The sequence below is a fragment of the Diadema setosum genome, chromosome 14 (assembly GCF_964275005.1).
Source record: "Diadema setosum chromosome 14, eeDiaSeto1, whole genome shotgun sequence".
Taxonomy (NCBI): Eukaryota; Metazoa; Echinodermata; class Echinoidea; order Diadematoida; family Diadematidae; genus Diadema; species Diadema setosum.
The window spans coordinates 18,577,592-18,599,685 of NC_092698.1; the positions used below are offsets into that span (position 1 = coordinate 18,577,592).

Here is a 22,094-nt window from a genome sequence, read left to right on the forward strand (position 1 = left end):
TTCTTTTCATTTCTTTTGTTTAAACAAAAAATGAAGAGGGGCCACGGGCCCAGTGCGCCCCCCTCTGGATCCGCCAATGTAATGTAATAGAAGTGTGGAAATGAAGCAAATGGACATATGAGCAAAATCAAAGGGGTCAATACCACTTTCAATGTCAGTGATCGTAGCACTGGTACCTATTATGAGGACGTAAAAGCCATGAATATTACCTTACTTTGTCAGGTTTCTCACTACATATCAAGGTATGGAAATAAAGAAATGTAAAGAGTTGGGACAAAAACTACCTGGTCACCTTGTTTGTTGCATCCAATATAACAAGGTTCTATTGCACAGAATAGTAACAAGCCCATTGTAGAAATATGGGAAAAATTGTGAAGTTGGTGTGAATTTAGAAAGGAGGTAATCCATTTGTTTTGATCATCACACAAATACATCCACACAACTACACTCATACCTCACTCAGGGAAGGTGGAAGGTGTCACTCACAAACAAAAGGGAAAACATTCTCCTTCTTGCCTTATACATTATTTTCGAATCTGTTCTTGGGTTGTGTTTTATCACTGGTTGATTTTTGAACTGGGAAGCTGTTGACATTTTCAAATATAATTCCACGGCATGCTAACGTGAGCACTAATCAACAGAGTTAGATCGCACATTTGATAGAATGGTAGAGGTTTAATCGTACATCCCTTTTACAAATCACTGTCCTCTACTTTGTTCTTGAGTTATATTTTCAAATCTTTGATCTTGTACTGGGAAGATGATGGCATTTTCTAATACATGTATAATTCCGTGCCATGTTAACATAAACACTAATGAACAAAGTTAGGTCACAGAAATAGGCAGAGTTCTATAATCAGCCCTTAAAGTCATACAGCCCTTTTGCCGATCATTGTCTTCTACTTTGTTCTCCGGTTGTTTTTTATATCATTGCTTTTTTTAACTGGGAAGCTGATGGCATTTTCAAATGTAATCCCACGCATCATTAACATCAGCACTAATGAACAAAATAAGGTCACAGAAATAGGATGGTAACAGTCTAACCACAATCCCTTTTGCAAATCGTTGTCTTTTACTTTGTTCTTGGGTTGTTTTTTTATATCGTTGCTTCTTGTACTGGGAAGCTGATGACATTTTCAAATAAAATTCCACGCCACGTTTACATCAGCACTAATGAACAAAGATACATCAAAGAAATAGAATGGAAGAAGTAGAGGTAGAAAAAAAAGAATGGTATACAAAGCTGTGCCTCCCTTATGCAACCCTGAATATTGCATTCCTTTCATAAGCTGGTATATTGTAGAGGTATATAATTCAAGCCTTTCCTCAGAGTAATAAAGCTGGAAACTTTCTTTCTTTTTTTTTACCATGGAGGAAGAAACAATACTATTAATTTCCAGTAAATATGATTCGGACCCTCTAAAAATATCAACCATGACTCTCGGTACAATATGGGATCATATTCTCGAGTGACATGGGGTTAGTCTTTCATTTGTTTAAGAATTGTGAGGTGTATTTCCGCAACATTTCATACATTTGATTTGAATGTGAATTAAATTATTTATTTGTTTTAACTGTAAGATTCAAATTATACTGTGCTCAATTAGTTTGTTCAATTGACTTTGTATTTCATTTATGTATGAAAAAGAAATTCAGAAATAAAATAAAATAAAATCATACATTTCATACATGATGTTCAGAGACATTATTTTTCAACAATGTAAAAGTTTGTAAGATTTGCAAAAGGAATACCGGTACTGTAAAAGTGGAACCTTTTGTGGCAGTAATTATTCATGCTCAGCCAGGTATTTAACGATGAATTTTGCGTGTTTTTAATTTCTCAAAATGGGATATAGCAACAAAAAAAACAACAACCCATGTTGAGGGATTGCTTCAATGAAAATTAGCGCGACAAAAATGTCCACTTTTACAGTAGGCCCTATATGACCTTTAAGTGAGAAAGATATGGAAATTTACAGTTTCCTGTGAGTTCATAAATAAGTTGAATTGACATAATCAACATGAACAAGATGATGACATCATCAGCTTACAAAGCTCTCATTGCACTCTTAGGGATCGGTCACACTGGCCAAAAGTCGTGTAAACGCATGAATCACACAAGAAATTTGGTTGTGCGTGCTTGTCGAGAATTTTTGCTGATGTACGCGATGAAAATCACTAATGAATTGCGCAAGAACTACGGAAAGATCAAGCAAAAATTACTAACAAAACCACTCACTTTCAGCGCATAGGCACGCAAAGACCCTAAATAGGGGAAATACATGGTTGTGCGCGACGAGCGAGGTCCATGGAAAACCACGCATAATCTAAGCATTATCACTAAAGAACTGTGTATGAATCACACATGATTTGCGCAATAGCTGCAGCATTTCGTGAACGATCACTGATATTCCATGCATATTTCGCGCATCGTCTGCGTAAGAACTACGCAAACTACGCAAAAATTACATAAAACAGCGCAATACTGTGTAAACTCTTACGCGAAGCCGAGTTTTGAGCTGCTCAAAACCTGGAATCGCGTAAAGCGCCAATCAGGTGCACAATGCTGGACAACTACGAAGGTTCCACGTCAGACAAACTCATGAAATGTGCAAATCGGGCATGTATCGCGTAAGGCTCGAAAGAAAAATATGTGACTTTTGAGCAGTGTGACCGCGCCTTAATCTGTATTTCCGTTTCTGACATGAAATCAATAAGAATAAGATGTATCCATTGCTAGACATAGCCATGGTTTGTTGTGGCCACCTGAGACTTAAATTCTACTCACAGCTGCAACTAAGATTGATTTGCTCGATATCCCTGCAGATCTGCTTTTACTTAATTCACTTTTAGCAACCCCTGGCCCCATAACTTTCTCTGCCCAGTGAATACTCCTTTTACACATTTTCACCAGACATAGCAGAGTAGTAAAATGTCAAGAGAGATGTCAGTATATTACTAAAGATTAAAACAGCTTTGCAACTAAAGACTAACTTGGAAAAACTTGTATGTAATCACCATAATACGCCAGCCATTCAGCAACAATGCTAAAGTTATGTTGTTGATGTTTTTTCCCCTCATCTACCTTCCCACTCTCTCCAGTAGCAGTGTTCTCACTTGAGCTATTATTTGTGGTTGTGTGAGGCATTCAACCAATGTTGCCATGGTGAGCTCAAAGGGACAATGTTTATCGTTAGGTGTTGAGCCTGGAGCCACAGTGGCTAATGTCTGATCAGCCTCTAAGTCAGAGATGTCCCCACCCTCGTGAGTGGGAGTGAGACTCCCTACTGACCTGTGGCGCTGCACAGCCATTGTGCGACACTGAGGTATGATCCCACGACTACCAGGCAGCAACACCCCTCCACCGCTTTTAATTCGTTTGGCTCGCGAGCCCGGCGGGGCGTAATCGCAGCCCCTGAATGGGTCAGTTCGCTTCTCTAATTTCCCTAATTCCTGCTGACTGGAGGCATGCTTGATGGAGGGCTCCAGAGAGCCACATTCAAGCGTGGCATGTGCTGCTCCTATGTGGGAACTCCCGTGCAGACGGGAAAGGCTGTCGGCCAAATTACTGTCCTTTGATTCCTCGTATGACTCTGTCCTTGCCCGATCCGCCTCCACCTGCATTATAACCGTGCTGCCAATATCGTCTCTTTCAAGGCAGTCAGCTCCTGTCAGCATGACGCTCCTTGGATTCACATTCCTTCCACTTTGCCATCTCTCGCCATCCTCACTACCCCGCTGTATGAGGGAGGCGCCGTCGCTCACCTCCTGTCCGGTCGGCTTGACATCAGCGCTCCTCAAGAGTGGCTCCCGAGACAGGACTACTTGCAATGCAAGCTGAAGATGATTCAAATTTGTTTCTTTGCTTGATAGTATCTAAATGCAGAAATACAACACACACAAATCATTTCAGGAAAAAGGAATGAAAAGCTTTCATCATAATATGCATACCTTGGTAATAATACAGAACTGTGGTAATAGATCTGGACATTCTTAGTTTACTTTTCATTTTAAAAAACATGGTAAACAAAACTAGAAATGTCGCTTTGGCGACTGGTATGCCTCCGCCATAATGCATGATTTTCCAAATAGGTCTAGATAGTACATGTGGACAATGTGTGATTACATTTTCACAAAATTGGCAAAATATTGAAATGACAAGTTTGTCACAAATGTGTTGAATGTTCACCTTCCTTGACCTAGGTTTAGTTTTATGAATAGGAGAGCATGTATCTAGGGATTTAAGGACTTTAACTTGACTTTGACCCATTCATACATTTAGGCATTGAGTAATTTTCAAGGTACAGGTGTGGAGAAAAAGTGCAATTTCTGAATTGAATAGTAAATTGTTACCATTTTCATCTGGCCTTTGACCCTAAAATTCATAAGATAATTACTTTCAGGTAGAACATGCATAATATGTACTAAGTTTCAAGATAACTTGAGCCACTTCCGAGATATGGAGGAAAAAGTTAGTTCAGCACTTTCACTTGATCTTTGACCTTTTGACCTTTGAGGCAAAAAAAGAAGAAAAAAAAAAACTTTCCAGAGAATTTCTATTAGGTTACACACGCATACACCAAGTGTAAAAAAAAATAACCCTGCTGGCATTGCATAAATATGAGGGTAATAGTAAAATTTTGAAGTCTTGCACTTGACCTTTGACCCCTGACCTTTGACCTCATGAACCCTACATTCTCTAGATAATCACTTCCAGTCAGTACATGTATATACTATGTTCCATGAAGATACCTTGAACAATTTTCCAAGGTACGGAAAAAAAAAGAAGTTTTAATATTTTTACTTGACCTTTTGACCTTTGACCTCATGACCCAAACTTTCACCAGAGAATCTTAATTGGGTAATACATGTATACACTAAGTTTCAAGAAAATATCTTCAGGCATTCAATAGATATGGTGGAAATAGTGAAATTTTATGTATTTGACCCTGACCTTTTGACCTTTGACCTTTGACCTCATGACCCAAACTTTCACCAGAGAATCTTAATTGGGTAATACATGTATACACTAAGTTTCAAGAAAATATCTTCAGGCATTCAATAGATATGGTGGAAATAGTGAAATTTTATGTATTTGACCTTGACCTTTTGACCTTTGACCTTGAGCATGTGCACCCAAAAGTTGATAGGCACAACTTCACCCCCTAATACACATACATGCCAAGTTTCATAAGGATACCTCAACAGGTTTCGATAGTTACCTTGTCCACAAAATTCATTACGGACGGACGGAAGGACGGACGGACGGACGGACGGACGGACGGACGGACAACCCGAAAACATAATGCCTCCGGCACCACTTCGTGGCGGAGGCATAAAAAAAAAATGTAAAAAACACAATCAGCCGGATTAATACTTAGACTGATTCTCATCAGTATCGACATCGCAGGTACAACACAGAAAGGCAAGGAGTAATCTCACAAGGATAATTTGCTGTCCATGAACTGTTGTACTCTGTGAATAATATACATGATTAAGTTATAGTAACACTACAGTATAAAATCATATACAACACAAAATAAACCCTACCATACATGTAGAGAAAATGAAAATAAGTAAAAAGTACTGGAAAAGGCAATTCAGCTTTTAACAATGCCCAGGTAAGCTAGAGAAAATAAACTACATTCATCAGATTTATTATGCTAAGAGAAAGAAACATCTAAACATTACAATCACACTTTCTTTTTTTTTCTTCCAATACTCATTTTCCCCACTGCCCATTCATTCTTTCAAAATAGTCAATTCTGGAGAATTAAATGCTGGGTAATCATTTCTTTTCTCTATTCCTTCCAGCTGTGATGAGTTGGTGAGGTACACCACATGCCGAGTCAGGCCAATACTACCATGAAATCCCCTGTCTAGACTAGATGGTGCACTCTGCCTGGGGCTGAATGAAGAATCAACAAACATCAACAGTGATGTCAAGCCAAGAATTGCTCGCAAAGAAGTCTGCACAAATAATTGCAGAATATGATTGCCCTGCGATATTGCTGCTAACCGTAGGGTTTAAATTATGTGACCCGCCACGTCGAAAGGATCCTAAAGTCGCTGACTGCTGAGCTGAGAAAACTCGAGTTTGAAGTCAGGTAATTGAAATCGGCCAAAATCATTGACTTTCTGATTTTGGCATAATTTTGTAGTCTCATGTTTCTTCTATCATCTGCCAAAGTTTTGAAGCTAAATAATCAAAGGAAAAGGAAGAAATAAGCATTTTTCTGGGCCATGATTTTCAGAGTTTCAACAGAACAGAAACGTGTCTGAAGATTTGGATTTAGTGCCATAGAGAGACTCTGCCCCTGGCAACAATGGAGGGATCTTATTAGTCAGTCGTTTGGCTGATGCTAAACGAAGCGTAAAGCTCGCACAACGCCCAATCCATGGTGCTACACTGCTGGCGCTAGGCTTGAATGAACATCACGGAGGTTGCTAGGGGCGTACCTTCTATTGTCTAGAGGTGAAAACTCTCTTATCTCCCCTGGAGCACGACTGCATCGAAAGGAAAAATTTGACAGTGGTTTACTCAAAACACTGATTTCTCTAACCACTTGACAAGCTCTCTTAAAATCATTGATATCTCTGCAACCGAGTACTTTTATGAGTCGTCTTATATATGAAATTAGAGCGGAAGAGTAAGGGAATAATGTCATGCCATTTTCAGAAAAATCGTCCTCCCCCAACTTTAGGATTCTTTTGTTGTAGAGGGTCACATATCAATAACATCCAGCAGAGGGAAGGAAAATGGGTACCTCATTGGGATTCAGCCATGATGGTCTTGTCTCCTTCGGTCCTTCCCTCCCCTCCTCTGTTCCGCCTTCATCCTCACGGTCGTCATCGCTGTCAGTCACGCTCTCCGTCCAAGGAGGCATCAGCCCACAAACCACGGTCCTTGTAATGGCTTCCTCTACCCGACTGATGTGGTCGCTCTCCTGTGGAGGGCAGCAGATCCAATTACATGATACACTTTGTCAAAAGTTTTTGCCTTGTCCACATATAATAGATAGATATAAAGATATACCTACACATAAACAAAATATGAATTGTGTTCAACTGATAGCGACAGCAAAAAAATGCAAACAAGTGACGACGAACAGCCGGGGGGTGGGGGGGGGGGAGGGCAGAGGGGGGGGGGGGGATGGCAGAGGAGGAGGCGGGAAGAGGATGCATTATCATGCAGTCTGTTTCATATACACTCATGTTACACACTGTGTAACGATAGAAAACAAAAAAAAAAATTGGCAAAATATTGAAATGACAAGTTTGTCACAAATGTGTTGAATGTTCACCTTCCTTGACCTAGGTTTAGTTTTATGAATAGGAGAGCATGTATCTAGGGATTTAAGGACTTTAACTTGACTTTGACCCATTCATACATTTAGGCATTGAGTAATTTTCAAGGTACAGGTGTGGAGAAAAAGTGCAATTTCTGAATTGAATAGTAAATTGTTACCATTTTCATCTGGCCTTTGACCCTAAAATTCATAAGATAATTACTTTCAGGTAGAACATGCATAATATGTACTAAGTTTCAAGATAACTTGAGCCACTTCCGAGATATGGAGGAAAAAGTTAGTTCAGCACTTTCACTTGATCTTTGACCTTTTGACCTTTGAGGCAAAAAAAGAAGAAAAAAAAAAACTTTCCAGAGAATTTCTATTAGGTTACACACGCATACACCAAGTGTAAAAAAAAATAACCCTGCTGGCATTGCATAAATATGAGGGTAATAGTAAAATTTTGAAGTCTTGCACTTGACCTTTGACCCCTGACCTTTGACCTCATGAACCCTACATTCTCTCGATAATCACTTCCAGTCAGTACATGTATATACTATGTTCCATGAAGATACCTTGAACAATTTTCCAAGGTACGGAGAAAAAAAAGAAGTTTTAATATTTTTACTTGACCTTTTGACCTTTGACCTTTGACCTCATGACCCAAACTTTCACCAGAGAATCTTAATTGGGTAATACATGTATACACTAAGTTTCAAGAAAATATCTTCAGGCATTCAATAGATATGGTGGAAATAGTGAAATTTTATGTATTTGACCCTGACCTTTTGACCTTTGACCTTTGACCTCATGACCCAAACTTTCACCAGAGAATCTTAATTGGGTAATACATGTATACACTAAGTTTCAAGAAAATATCTTCAGGCATTCAATAGATATGGTGGAAATAGTGAAATTTTATGTATTTGACCTTGACCTTTTGACCTTTGACCTTGAGCATGTGCACCCAAAAGTTGATAGGCACAACTTCACCCCCTAATACACATACATGCCAAGTTTCATAAGGATACCTCAACAGGTTTCGATAGTTACCTTGTCCACAAAATTCATTACGGACGGACGGAAGGACGGACGGACGGACGGACGGACGGACAACCCGAAAACATAATGCCTCCGGCACCACTTCGTGGCGGAGGCATAAAAAAAAAATGTAAAAAACACAATCAGCCGGATTAATACTTAGACTGATTCTCATCAGTATCGACATCGCAGGTACAACACAGAAAGGCAAGGAGTAATCTCACAAGGATAATTTGCTGTCCATGAACTGTTGTACTCTGTGAATAATATACATGATTAAGTTATAGTAACACTACAGTATAAAATCATATACAACACAAAATAAACCCTACCATACATGTAGAGAAAATGAAAATAAGTAAAAAGTACTGGAAAAGGCAATTCAGCTTTTAACAATGCCCAGGTAAGCTAGAGAAAATAAACTACATTCATCAGATTTATTATGCTAAGAGAAAGAAACATCTAAACATTACAATCACACTTTCTTTTTTTTTCTTCCAATACTCATTTTCCCCACTGCCCATTCATTCTTTCAAAATAGTCAATTCTGGAGAATTAAATGCTGGGTAATCATTTCTTTTCTCTATTCCTTCCAGCTGTGATGAGTTGGTGAGGTACACCACATGCCGAGTCAGGCCAATACTACCATGAAATCCCCTGTCTAGACTAGATGGTGCACTCTGCCTGGGGCTGAATGAAGAATCAACAAACATCAACAGTGATGTCAAGCCAAGAATTGCTCGCAAAGAAGTCTGCACAAATAATTGCAGAATATGATTGCCCTGCGATATTGCTGCTAACCGTAGGGTTTAAATTATGTGACCCGCCACGTCGAAAGGATCCTAAAGTCGCTGACTGCTGAGCTGAGAAAACTCGAGTTTGAAGTCAGGTAATTGAAATCGGCCAAAATCATTGACTTTCTGATTTTGGCATAATTTTGTAGTCTCATGTTTCTTCTATCATCTGCCAAAGTTTTGAAGCTAAATAATCAAAGGAAAAGGAAGAAATAAGCATTTTTCTGGGCCATGATTTTCAGAGTTTCAACAGAACAGAAACGTGTCTGAAGATTTGGATTTAGTGCCATAGAGAGACTCTGCCCCTGGCAACAATGGAGGGATCTTATTAGTCAGTCGTTTGGCTGATGCTAAACGAAGCGTAAAGCTCGCACAACGCCCAATCCATGGTGCTACACTGCTGGCGCTAGGCTTGAATGAACATCACGGAGGTTGCTAGGGGCGTACCTTCTATTGTCTAGAGGTGAAAACTCTCTTATCTCCCCTGGAGCACGACTGCATCGAAAGGAAAAATTTGACAGTGGTTTACTCAAAACACTGATTTCTCTAACCACTTGACAAGCTCTCTTAAAATCATTGATATCTCTGCAACCGAGTACTTTTATGAGTCGTCTTATATATGAAATTAGAGCGGAAGAGTAAGGGAATAATGTCATGCCATTTTCAGAAAAATCGTCCTCCCCCAACTTTAGGATTCTTTTGTTGTAGAGGGTCACATATCAATAACATCCAGCAGAGGGAAGGAAAATGGGTACCTCATTGGGATTCAGCCATGATGGTCTTGTCTCCTTCGGTCCTTCCCTCCCCTCCTCTGTTCCGCCTTCATCCTCACGGTCGTCATCGCTGTCAGTCACGCTCTCCGTCCAAGGAGGCATCAGCCCACAAACCACGGTCCTTGTAATGGCTTCCTCTACCCGACTGATGTGGTCGCTCTCCTGTGGAGGGCAGCAGATCCAATTACATGATACACTTTGTCAAAAGTTTTTGCCTTGTCCACATATAATAGATAGATATAAAGATATACCTACACATAAACAAAATATGAATTGTGTTCAACTGATAGCGACAGCAAAAAAATGCAAACAAGTGACGACGAACAGCCGGGGGGTGGGGGGGGGGGGAGGGCAGAGGAGGGGGGGGGGATGGCAGAGGAGGAGGCGGGAAGAGGATGCATTATCATGCAGTCTGTTTCATATACACTCATGTTACACACTGTGAACATTTGGGGAAAATTGGACAATCTGTTCAAAAGTTATGAATTCTTAAAATATCTGAGCAGTCACTCCTGAATGAGAAGACTACTGCAGTCTATGATGTCATATGCATAGAACGATATAAGGAAAATATAAAGAGAATTTCCCAAGATTTCCCAAGATATATCGACAATATTAAGGGAATTCCACAAAAATTGACTTTTCTAGCATAATGAAAGAGCACTTGATTAAGTTTACAGAAAGCAGGGGGAATAATTGCTAACCTTAACATATTTATGTCAGTATCAAGTTGATGGAATGTGTACTTTTTATGAAAACTTAATTTTTGCAGAATTCCCTTTATATTTTCTTTATATTATTGTCCACACATGACACTATAACCTCTAGTAGTCTCCTCATCCAGCAGTTCCAACACCAAAACTTTAAAAATTCATAACTTTTGCATCGATTGCCTGACTTTCCTCAAACTTTCACTGATGTGTTCTACTAATGTTGCTGCTTTCACTCAATCCACATTTCTCTTTGGGTGTCGGTTTCCTTTTACCCATTGCGGATGGGCTGATATTGCTACAACATGCATTTTCCATAGATACTTGCCCGAGTACACTCGGGACTCTTCCTCAACAGGTTAATTGTATCAAACCTTTTTACTACATGTCCTATCCACAACTGCCTGTCCATAACAACCAAACCTGGTTTGTAAACTCATAAGGCAACTGCTGATCATTATGAAGGGGCAGGGTGAGTAATAGCTACACTAAGTGACACATAACATGACTTTATAATATCACAAGTGTACAGTATACATGCATACTCATGTATCATTGGGGTGTTACCGTGTACATGTTCTCATATGAGACAGTCAAAATATCTATTCCAATCATGATTACTGCATTGAACATGTCTACTACAACCACATGTCTATAACGCCGACATTTTATCGTTTCCCTTGAGCGGTCATTGTGGACAGGTTTGACAGTGAATGCTTTGGATTTAAATGCCTCCTCCTGGCAGATGCATTCAGAGTGTAGTAATTTCTGATTTCATAACCAAAACGGGGGATGACATTTAGACCCCTTGACTCTACTAAGAGCCCAACATGTGAGGACACACGTGTGTACACGTAATAATGACACAGAGTCAGAAATGTCAACGAGCTGTTGCATGAAAACACTTCAGACGTCAAAACTCATTAAAAAAAAATGAACTGGAGGGCAATTCCGCGGTTAGTAACGTTACATTTGAACAAATTTAGATATTTGTTTTTACCACTAAATTACCATTTATTCATTTCAAGTCAAAATTATGTCAAAAACATGTTCATCCTCCCCAGGTTTATGATACAGAAAAGAATGAACACAATCCAAGAAATATTAGAATTGCTATAGCAACTTAAAGGGCTGGTTAGTAACGTTACGAAAAAAGGACATGACAAAAAAATCAATGTCTTGTAACAAAAAGTGTGCAAAAATTCAAGTTACTTCAAACAAAGTGTTGCATTAATTTCAATTATTGCATCATGACAAATGTTCACGCAAATTTTTTTAGCAGTTCGACTGATAATTTTTTAGCTAGACCCCCAAAAGCATGGTTAGTAACGTTACGGTTAGTAATGTTACATTTGTCCGGAGTAATTCCGCAGGTCATTTCACCCTTTTGTAATTGATAAAATGTCACATGACTTCTGGAGTATTTAAATGTATTCATCTTTTACCCTTTAGCAAAACTTTGAGGAAAAAATTTCAAAGGAACCCACTGTAATTTGCATTTAAGTGAATTTCAGCGTCCCCAGTCCCACATGTACATTTTAAATGATGGTTTTAGCTCTCGCAAAATCAATAAATACGAAAAATAAAATCTACTGAATTTGAAAGACCCTAATGATTGGTGAACATCCATGGCATTAGTTGATACCTAGATCAAAGGGTAAGATAAAGAGGCACATTTCTTTTATCCATGTCATGTCCACCTAACTGCGGAATTGCCCTGCAGAGTACTTTTGATGCAGCAATTAACAACGAAGGTTTTTTGAACAGTCATCTAGATAATGACGCACAGTGCCTATCCATATACCCCTGCAGCAATTGTTGAATATCAACATGGACTGGGCTACGCCTCGCGGAAAACTGGTTTTGAAATTGCTGAGAAATCCAAAAACAAAGAGGTCTGAATAAAAGGTGGAATCCACCTTTTATCAGGCAGGACCACTTTGTTTTTCTTCAATTTTGGATATATCAGCCATTTCAAATCTGATTTTCATCAAACAAACTTTGAGTTCTTCTCAGGAATGTATGCTCTTTAATTTTCAAACATGCTTCTAACTATCATGCAAAAAGTTACATGTAAATATGAATCCCCCATGTCAACAAAAACTGTTTGATGTGCATGGCTCAGATACTGGGAACGCTAATAGGTCACAGACAAAAAGAAGAAAATGCTATACCAAAATAATTGTTGTTTTCCAAAATAAAAACTTACTCATCTGTCAACAACAAGGCAAGTGCCAAATTGTGTCTCGCCCATTCGCGTACAAGGAATTAATATCTTTTATAACTCCCAGAAGTTAATTGACCTGCTTATGACCTTTGACCTTGTGGTGACCTTCAACACCCAAAGTGACATTTACCATCCAAGTTCGGTCACAAACAGACAAAGGGATCAAAAGTAATGAGCCATAATCGAAACGTGCCATAAAAACATAACGTTGGGCCCTAAAAATTTGTTGATCCCTTTCTGTGACCTTTGACCTTGTGATGACCTTTAACTCCCCAAGGGACATCTACCATCCAAGTTTGGTCACAAACGGACATAGGGATCAAAAGTTATGAGCCACAATCAAAACGCGCCCTAAAAACATAACATTGGGCCCTAAAAGTTTGTTGACCCCTGTCTGTGACCTTTGACCTTGTGAAGACCTTCACCTCCCCAAGGGACATCTTCCATCCAAGTTTGGTCACAAACGGACAAAGGGATCAAAAGTTATGAGCCATAAACGAAATGCGCCCTAAAAACTTAACATTGGGTCCTAAAAGTTTGTTGACCCGTCTGTGACCTTTGACCTTGTGGTTACCTTCAACTTCCCAAGAGACATCTACCATTACCCAAGTTTGATTGCCATTGTAGTTACGTGTGATAAGAGAGTCTTGCAAGTAAACTTTAACGTATGACCTCAAATGACCTTTGACCTTATCATGTGACCTCTTACGGCACCATAACATGAAGGTACACCCAGTGCATTCATCACCCAAGTTTGATTGCCATTGTACCAACATGTGTCGAGTTACGTGTGATAAGAGAGTCTTGCAAGTAAACTTTAACGTATGACCTCAAATGACCTTTGACCTTATCCTGTGACCTCCAACGGCACCATAACATGAAGGTACCCCACAGAACTATATAGGTAGAATGATCAAGTGGGGTCTGAAAGCATAGCCAGCGCACACGATCTCCGCCATTTTGGTTAGTCTTTTGTTACGTCATGGCTTGCGTGCGCAGAACAGGGTTAGCAGAGTTGCAGCATAGCGCAGGCCTACGCTGACTTTTTTTTTTTCTTCTTCTTTTTTACCTCCCCCTGTTCATGGCAAGCCGTGACGTAACAAAAGACTAATCAAAATGTCGGCATGTAATGTGCGCGCAACTGGCTATAAAACTACACGTGGGTTGTGAATGGGCTTAATCAATCTACCTAATTATATCTGTGAGGTACCCCCAGCGCATCTATGACCCAAGTTAGGTTGTAATCCAAGCAACTTATGTGAAGTTATTTGTCAAAAGAGAGTCTTGCAGATAAACTATTACATAGAAAAGAGAGTCTTGCACATACTCTATAATATATGACCTCAAATGACCTTTGACATCATCACATGACCTCCAACAACACCATAACATGAAGATACCCCTAGTGCTTCTATCATCCAAGTTTGGCTGCCATTGCTGTAACAGTTGCCAAGTTATGCATCGTAAGAGAGTCTTGCAGGTAAACTTTAACATTTGTGACGGACGACGGACGGACGACGGACGGACGACGGACGGACGACATTTGGAACCCTTAGTCTCGCCTTTACCTCCGGTGGGCGAGACAAAAATTACTCACAGAACCTACAGAAGCCATCTATAGCAATTTTTTTCATAATTTTTGCCAAATTGCGGGGGATTATGGGGTAATTTATGCTGTATTTCACAAGAAAAATTGTTACGTGTGAAATTTCAAAATATCTGTCTCCTTGTCCTTTTCTAAAGGGAGAGAAATAAGAGTAATAAGTGATGAACTGGTAAGAGAAGGAAGTTTCTCATGACAACACTTTCTGAACAATTAGGAGTTCAAATGCATGGGTGGGACCTGCAGAAAAGAGTGATTATGCTCATATCTCTTGGTGTCCAAGGGTGAGGAAAAAAAAGATAGTGGACACTAACAGCACAGTTCATACAACTATTGTTCCTTAGTTTTGATATAGTGTTGGAAACAACTTGAATTACAAACAAGAGAAAAATGAAGGAAATCAGTGAATCACAATCATTAAGATATACCTATGTTCTGTTTCATATTTTTTGGGTGTCCATGTGTTATGAGCGAATCACCTACATTAAGCTGGACTAAGTTTTCAAAAAAATTGAATATATTGAACAATTCAGCCTAAGTCCAAAGAGTAAGGAACATATGAAAATAATGCCACCTCTTTATATGGATTCATTAATTTTCTGAATGAGTCCACATTTTGTCATTAGTGTAAAGTGTGGCACGAAATATTACGAGCAAATCAAATGTGCAGAATGACATCCTCTCCTTCCAATAATATGGAATATTTGATTAATTTGTACATGTTCTGTGATATTTTGGTTAGTAACAGAGTTTTGAAAGGTTTTAATGATTCAGTTATTGATCTAAATGAATTTACCCAAATAATGATGTGGCTTAACAGGACACTAAGTTATGAGCGTGACCATCACTTTCCATGGCAACGCATGGTAACTGGGGTGTTCTTAATTGTGAGATGTGTTGATCATGGTAACACAGTGTTTTTAAATTTTAAACAAAGTTCATATTCTGCCCCAAATGTGAAGGGGTACCCAGTATCTGAGTCATGCACTTATTCCTTTAACAACAGCTACATATTATGTACATCTATAACTTTCTATGTGAGGATGACTATTGTAACAAGAGGATTTTTTTTTTTTTTTAATCCATAGTGGGTAGAAACTGGGAAAAAAAGTAATTACATCACTAGTTGGAGCAACTTGTGAGGTCCCACAAATTAAAGTGTAAAGTAAGCAATCTCAGTGCGGGTGAGCAGGTTCTGTTGGGTGGAGTATGACACTTGAGAAATAATGTCAGTCGCAAATGTGATCTCTTAACTTGAAGTGCAAAGTGACAATGCTCGCCCTGTGCCTCCCAGCGAATCCGCACAGGGGGGGGGGGGGGGGGGCGATACATTCTCGCTCTCGAGATTTGCGATGACGGGATCCATTATAACATTACAGCCAGGGTTAAATCATCGGCAAAGTGCTCGGCAGCTTAATGGAAACAAGACTCCTTGGTTGTACTTCTTGGAAGAGTTGCCAAGCAATTTTGTCTCTCAGGTGTGCTTTCATATTATTTATCAGAAACTCAAGTGGGTCACAATAGAGACAAACATTACACTCTAGTCAGCTTTCATAACAGTATTAACACCTTGCATTAATGAGCCACAACGAAACAAAATAAAACAAAACATTGAATAACATCTTGATTATAATGGCAGCTCCACTGGTGAAGAAACAAAGTCTGCAATATTCACTTTAAATCCTTGGGAATTTTACGCATCTTTTTTTTAATGCAATATTTGTGACAATGCTAATAAAACTAGAAATATCACTGAAGGTCTTACCCAAGGAATGATCTTTCCTTGATCTTCTGCCATTTAAATGCCATTACCATGGCAACGCAGCTTCCGACACGTCCGAAAAATATGTCTTGCACATCTTCCCACCAAGACTATTGTGTGTGCCGCATTTCATAAGCTTTTGTCAAAAACTGAGGAAGTAGTTCAATCCACAAGATCTTTCCTTGATCTTCCGCCATTAATATGCCGTTACCATGGCAACGCAGCTTCTGACACGTCCAAAAAATATGTCTTGCACATCTTCCCACCAAGACCAATGTGTGTGCCACATTTCATGAGCTTCAGTCGAATACAGAGGAAGTAGTTCAATCCGCAAGATCTTTCCTTGATCTTCTGCCATTTATATGCCGTTACCATGGCAACGCAGCTTCCGACACGTCCGAAAAATATGTCTTCCACATCTTCCCACCAAGATCAAGGTGTGTGCCACATTTCATAAGCTTTGGTCCAAAAACTGAGGAAGTAGTTAAATCCGCAAGATCTTTCCTTGATCTTCTGCCATTAATATGCCATTACCATGGCAACGTACTTTCGGGTACTGTCAAAAAATGCGTCTTGCACATCTACAACCAAAGGCACACATCTGTACCCAGTTTCACGGAAATTGGGCAAAAACTGAGGAAGTAGTTTGCAACACAAAATTTTCCATCATTTTGGCTCATAATATGTGAGCTGTTACCATGGAACATACTTTTTGTCACTGTCAAGAAATGTGTCATGCTGACCTATATCCTAAGACAAACATTCAATATGAATTCCATGAGAATTGGAAGAACACTGATGAAGCAGTTTTGCCATGAAGCATTTTGCCCTATATTTTACCAATAACATGCCGTTACCATGGCAATGCACTTTTTGCCACTGCAGAAATATGTGTCTTGCACACTAACATATTCAGATGAACATCTGTACCTAATTTCATAAAAATTGATCAAAAACTGTGGGAGGAGTTCGCGACGCAAGATTTGTACCCATTTTTGCCCATAATATGCCGTTACCATGGCAACGTACTTTTGGGTACTGTCAAAAAATACGTCTTGCACATCTACAACCCAACGCACACATCTGTGCCAAGTTTTATGGGAATCGGTTGAAAACTGAGGAAGTAGTTCGCGACACAAGATTTGAAACGGACCGACCGCCCGACCGCCCGACCGACTGCCCGACCGACCGCCCGACCGTCCGCTGATTCCTATATACCCCCTTCAAACTTCGTTTGGCGGGGGTATAATTATCTACCCACTTTTGATTAGATAAACTTTTTATTTCGTGAGAATTGATTGCTCCTTTGCCATTACACTCAAAACACAGAAACCGATTTGTAGCAACCTTCTGGTTCTCAGCCAACGAAATGACTATGACAATTTAAACTGATAACATTCTATGTTGTTCAATATATTAACCTAGATCTGTAAAATTGAGTGGGCCTAAATTTATAGTATATTGTCATTGAAACTGGCTGCATGTCAATGGATTGTGAAGTTTTCACATTCTCTAAATGACAAGTTTACCTTGTGAATTGAGAGAAAGCAGCAATATTAGTAGAACACATCAGTGAATGTTTGAGGAAAATCAGACAATCCATTCAGAAGTTATTAATTTTTAAAGATTCAGTGCTGCCATCACTGGATGAGAAGACTAAAATACTGCAGCTTGTGATAGCATAATATGCAACGGTACAGAGAAAACATTAAGAAATTTCAACACATCTTCACTGTTCTCACATAATAACAGAACACTTGACTTGCTTCTTTCAGAAGGTAGGGGGAACAATATCACCCTTTATAGTATGATGTCAATGACAACTCCAGGGAATGTGTATTTCCTTCAAAGAAATTAAATTTTGTGGAATTCCCTTCAAAATTTTCCTGTATCATTACGAACAGCCATGTGACATAATAAACTTTAAACAGTCTTTTCATCCAGCAGGACCGCACAGAAACTCTAAGAAATTCATATGTACATAAGCTGTATAGCTTTTAAATGGATTGTCCGATTTTCCTCAAACTTTCGATGATGTGTTCTACTGATAGTGTTACATTCACTCAATCCACATGTATATAAGGGGGACCTGTCCTGTCCTAAAATAAATAAATAAAAGAATGTGATTAAAAGTTTTAGGAATCACATTTTTTTTCTTTACAAATAAATAAATAAAAACCACCACAAAAAAAAAAAAATCAAAGAGATGGGGCAGAATATTTAAACCTTGATATTGCTTCCACAGTTTGACTTATATAAGCAAGTTTGACTCAAATATCATCTAAGGGCTACCAAAGATGAAAAGTAAGAGATCTCAAATTCTCTGTGAAATAAAAGGGAAAAAATCCATAGCTTCTCCCACTGAATAATTTAACCCTAATGCTCCTGGGGAATATTTACTCTTGTTATAACTGTAGGGAGGCCATTATGCCCCCCACCCCCTCCCGCCCCCCCCCCCCAAAAAAAAAAAAAAAAAATCTTGGCCATGGATTGCCTGATTGCTTCAAAACTTTGTATGAGGGTATAGGATGAAATAAACTAGAAAGCTCTGTAGCTGAATTTATGAAAGTCCTTTTTCATTATTTCATATGAATGAATTCATGCTAATTCATGCAAGAAATCATAGCACTGGAGGTTATTTCTCACTGCAGAAAGTTTTAGGAATAGCATTTTTTCTCTTTACAAATGTCTTTTATAACTTCCTAATCTGACATCTGTACTGTAGGTCCAATTACAATAAATTTGGTATCAAAACTTGTGGGAAGGATCACAGAAAAAAAAAAAAAATTACAAAATATTGTTGCAAAGTATTAAGCCATTATGGAGCACCAATGGAGAAATAGCTTTACTTCAGCATCATATACACTAGGAGTAGAATTTCAGCATTTTCAACCTGATCTTTGACTCTTGACCTTTTACCAAAAAGGGTCCAAAAAGATCACTGACTGGCAATACAGGCATATAGTACAGGCTTACTCAGTTTCATAAATTGATACCTTGAGCCATTTCTGAGACCTACTATGGTTGTATCTATAGAGAAAAAAGTGGAAATTCAGTATATTTTACTTGATTTTGACCCTTCACCTATGACTCCAAGGCCAACAACTTTCCCAAGATAATATGTGACCATGCATCACAATACGAACAGAAAGTCACACACACTGATTTTGTGTGAGGACTGAAAACAGGTGAAATGGGTCAACCTAGCCGATCTTGACTTTTTCATATTTTCTGAAAGACCAAGTCTCCTTCTACATTATGCTAAAATTTGGGATCCTAAAACGGGGAGGAAAGTGTGATTTTTTAGCAGTTTATCTCGGAAGATTTTTGGTAGAATAGTGTGATTAGGTCTGTCTTTAGAGTCCCCTTTTCATTTCTTAAAAACCTTGTACACACTCTTCACTTTCAACTCTAACAACTTTTGAAGGGATGATGCTACTGCCTTGAAAGTTGGCATTAATTATGGACAGACAGTGTTAATAAAGCATGCTCAATTTAAATTTAATCTGATAATCCCTTCATTGTTGTTACTTCAGCAGTTTACATCCTGTTGTTTTGTTTTGTTTTGTTTTTGTCCAATTCATCGCACAGCCAGCACGGCTCGGTATAAAGATTAAGCGCTTGAATAGAAACTGTACTTCAGAGGCTCTTTTCTCAGTTCACACTTTCCTGAGTGTGTGCTTTCTTTCCAATATGTAGATCGGTTAGGAGAGTCCATTTGATTTGAGTTATACATCATTTTAAAGCTTAAAGTTTTCTCTTTCAGACTTTGCTCTTATCCAAAATGTCATGTCTGGCGACTTTTTGTTTGTTTTGTGGTGCAGGGTCACATATGTAGTCCTATCTGATAATGCATACCGTATACACAGTCATAAATGGTTCAAGATCTGTGATCTTCATGAACGTCAGAGAGTTTGTTAATCATGCTCAGTTCTCTTTCATTCCTGTAGGCTATTTTGTCTTTTAATACATAACAACATATTTTTCATCCTTTCACACAGGATTTTGTCTGCCAATATGCCAAAAATAAACTCTCCCAAACATATTATCATGTTGGATTCACACGTAAGGTTTCTCTTCACTCAGTAATTATGCTGTTTATGGCAGAGAAAAGAAGACATACATACTTGTCTATATTTGACACTCATATCACACTATGATTCATAACTAGAACTATCACTTTTACGGTGGGGGCTCGGGCCCCCACACTTTTTGTGCACCATACAAAGGAATACATAAGGTGTCATCACTTTGGGCCTCACACTTTTTTTAACCCGGAAGTATGTAAGTGGCACTAAAATAGAAATAGATAGCGATACTGAAGTATGGCGGCGGTAAGGTTATGTTTTTTTCTCTGAAGACCTTTTTTTTTTGTTTGTTTGTTTGTCGGCTGAAGAAACCCGGAAGTGGACAGGTAGAGATGAGCTGAGGATCTTTTTTGTTTGTTTGTTTGTTTGTTGTTTTTTTCTGCTTGTCAGCCGAAGAAACCAGGAAATGGACGGGGAGAAGAGATGAGCCTTTTTTTTTTTTTTTTTTTTTGCTTGTTAGCTCATAAAACCCGGAAGTGGGCCCCCACACTTTTGAAAACACTGCGCCGGCCCTGACTAACCCCGCGTTCACATTGGTCCCTGCAACGCGGGGAAAGTTCCGAGCTGTGGGACTTTCTCCTCAAAAACCATAATGTGAATGCTCGCTGGGACTTGTCCCCTCGTCCCCGCAAAGCAAGTGGGGTACGTGATTTGGAGGGGAGAGTGACCTTGGGGCCCAATTGATAGCGTCCAGATGTGGTCATCAAATGTGCGCATGCGCAATGCCTGCATTCAAGTGGCAGAGCTCGCTCCAAGCCCCGAAATGCCCCCACAGCTCGGGGACAGATGAGATACCAATGTGAACGGTCAGTCGTAAAAAAAGATAAGATCTCTTGTGGCTGTCTCCATGTTGCGGGGACCAATGTGAACAGTCACGGGGACCAATGTGAATGCGGGGTAATATTCCACTCCAGCAGCTCAGACTCCTATGAAAAAGACTTGACCTTTAACCTTGAACACTCTAGATGCAACCAAAAGTCAACAGGAACAACTTTGTCCACTCATACATATATGCTAAGTTTCATAAACACATCTTCAGTTATTTCCAAGATATGGTGAAACCAAGTCAAATTATGAGTATTTTCTCAAACTTTGACCTTTTGACCCTTAACCCCATGACCCAAAACTTGTACCAGGGAATCTATAACTGGTAAATGTATGTAAAACAAAGTTTCAAGGAAAAAAACGCCAAAAACTTGAAGCATTGCATAAAAATGAGTGAATTATAATCAAATTTTAAGAATTTGACCTTGACCTTTGCTCTCCAGCATGTACAACCACAAGTCAATAGGCACAACTTTATTCACTAATCATACATACATCTGCCGAGTTTCATTTCTATACCTTTAAAGGTTCGTAAAGGAGATCTCCAGATGATTATCAGACTTTAACATTTGAACAACTATAAATTAGTTATACTGAGTACAGATTTTCAGAATTTATAATGATTTGGATGAGAAATAAGAATGTTTTCAAAATTTATAACAAATTGCAATGAACAAGGATGATGACATGGCAGCCTCACCATAAGAATGCAGGAGTTGGGGCTCAAGGAAGCAGAATAAAAGAAGAAGGTATGCATAGATTCTACACAGGTGAACTTCTTAAGCAAGTGGCACAGTAACAGAATTACACTGCTACATTCCTGAAACATGTGAGGCTCCTATGTCATCAACACTGCTCAAGCACCACAATAAATTCCACAAATCTATACATGGAGCTGTTGATTTATGTGCTACATGATATGAAATTATGAAAATTGCCTGGAATGCCCCTTTTAAGTTATACTAATTTTACCCCCCAT

The 22,094-nt window shown here is 39.0% G+C and overlaps 1 protein-coding gene across 1 annotated transcript in view; it reads right to left on the reverse strand.

The window, feature by feature from the left end:
• Positions 1-3,004: 3,004 nt before the first annotated feature.
• LOC140237675 (uncharacterized) overlaps positions 3,005-22,094 on the reverse strand; it is a 37,224-nt gene continuing 18,134 nt past the window's right edge. Inside the window, exons 5-7 of the mRNA XM_072317601.1 lie at positions 9,883-10,062; positions 6,768-6,947; positions 3,005-3,876 (exon numbers count right to left, since the gene is read on the reverse strand). Of these exons, the coding sequence (XP_072173702.1) occupies positions 3,082-3,876; positions 6,768-6,947; positions 9,883-10,062 (1,155 nt within the window). The 3' untranslated portion in view covers positions 3,005-3,081. The remainder of the gene's footprint in view (positions 3,877-6,767; positions 6,948-9,882; positions 10,063-22,094) is intronic.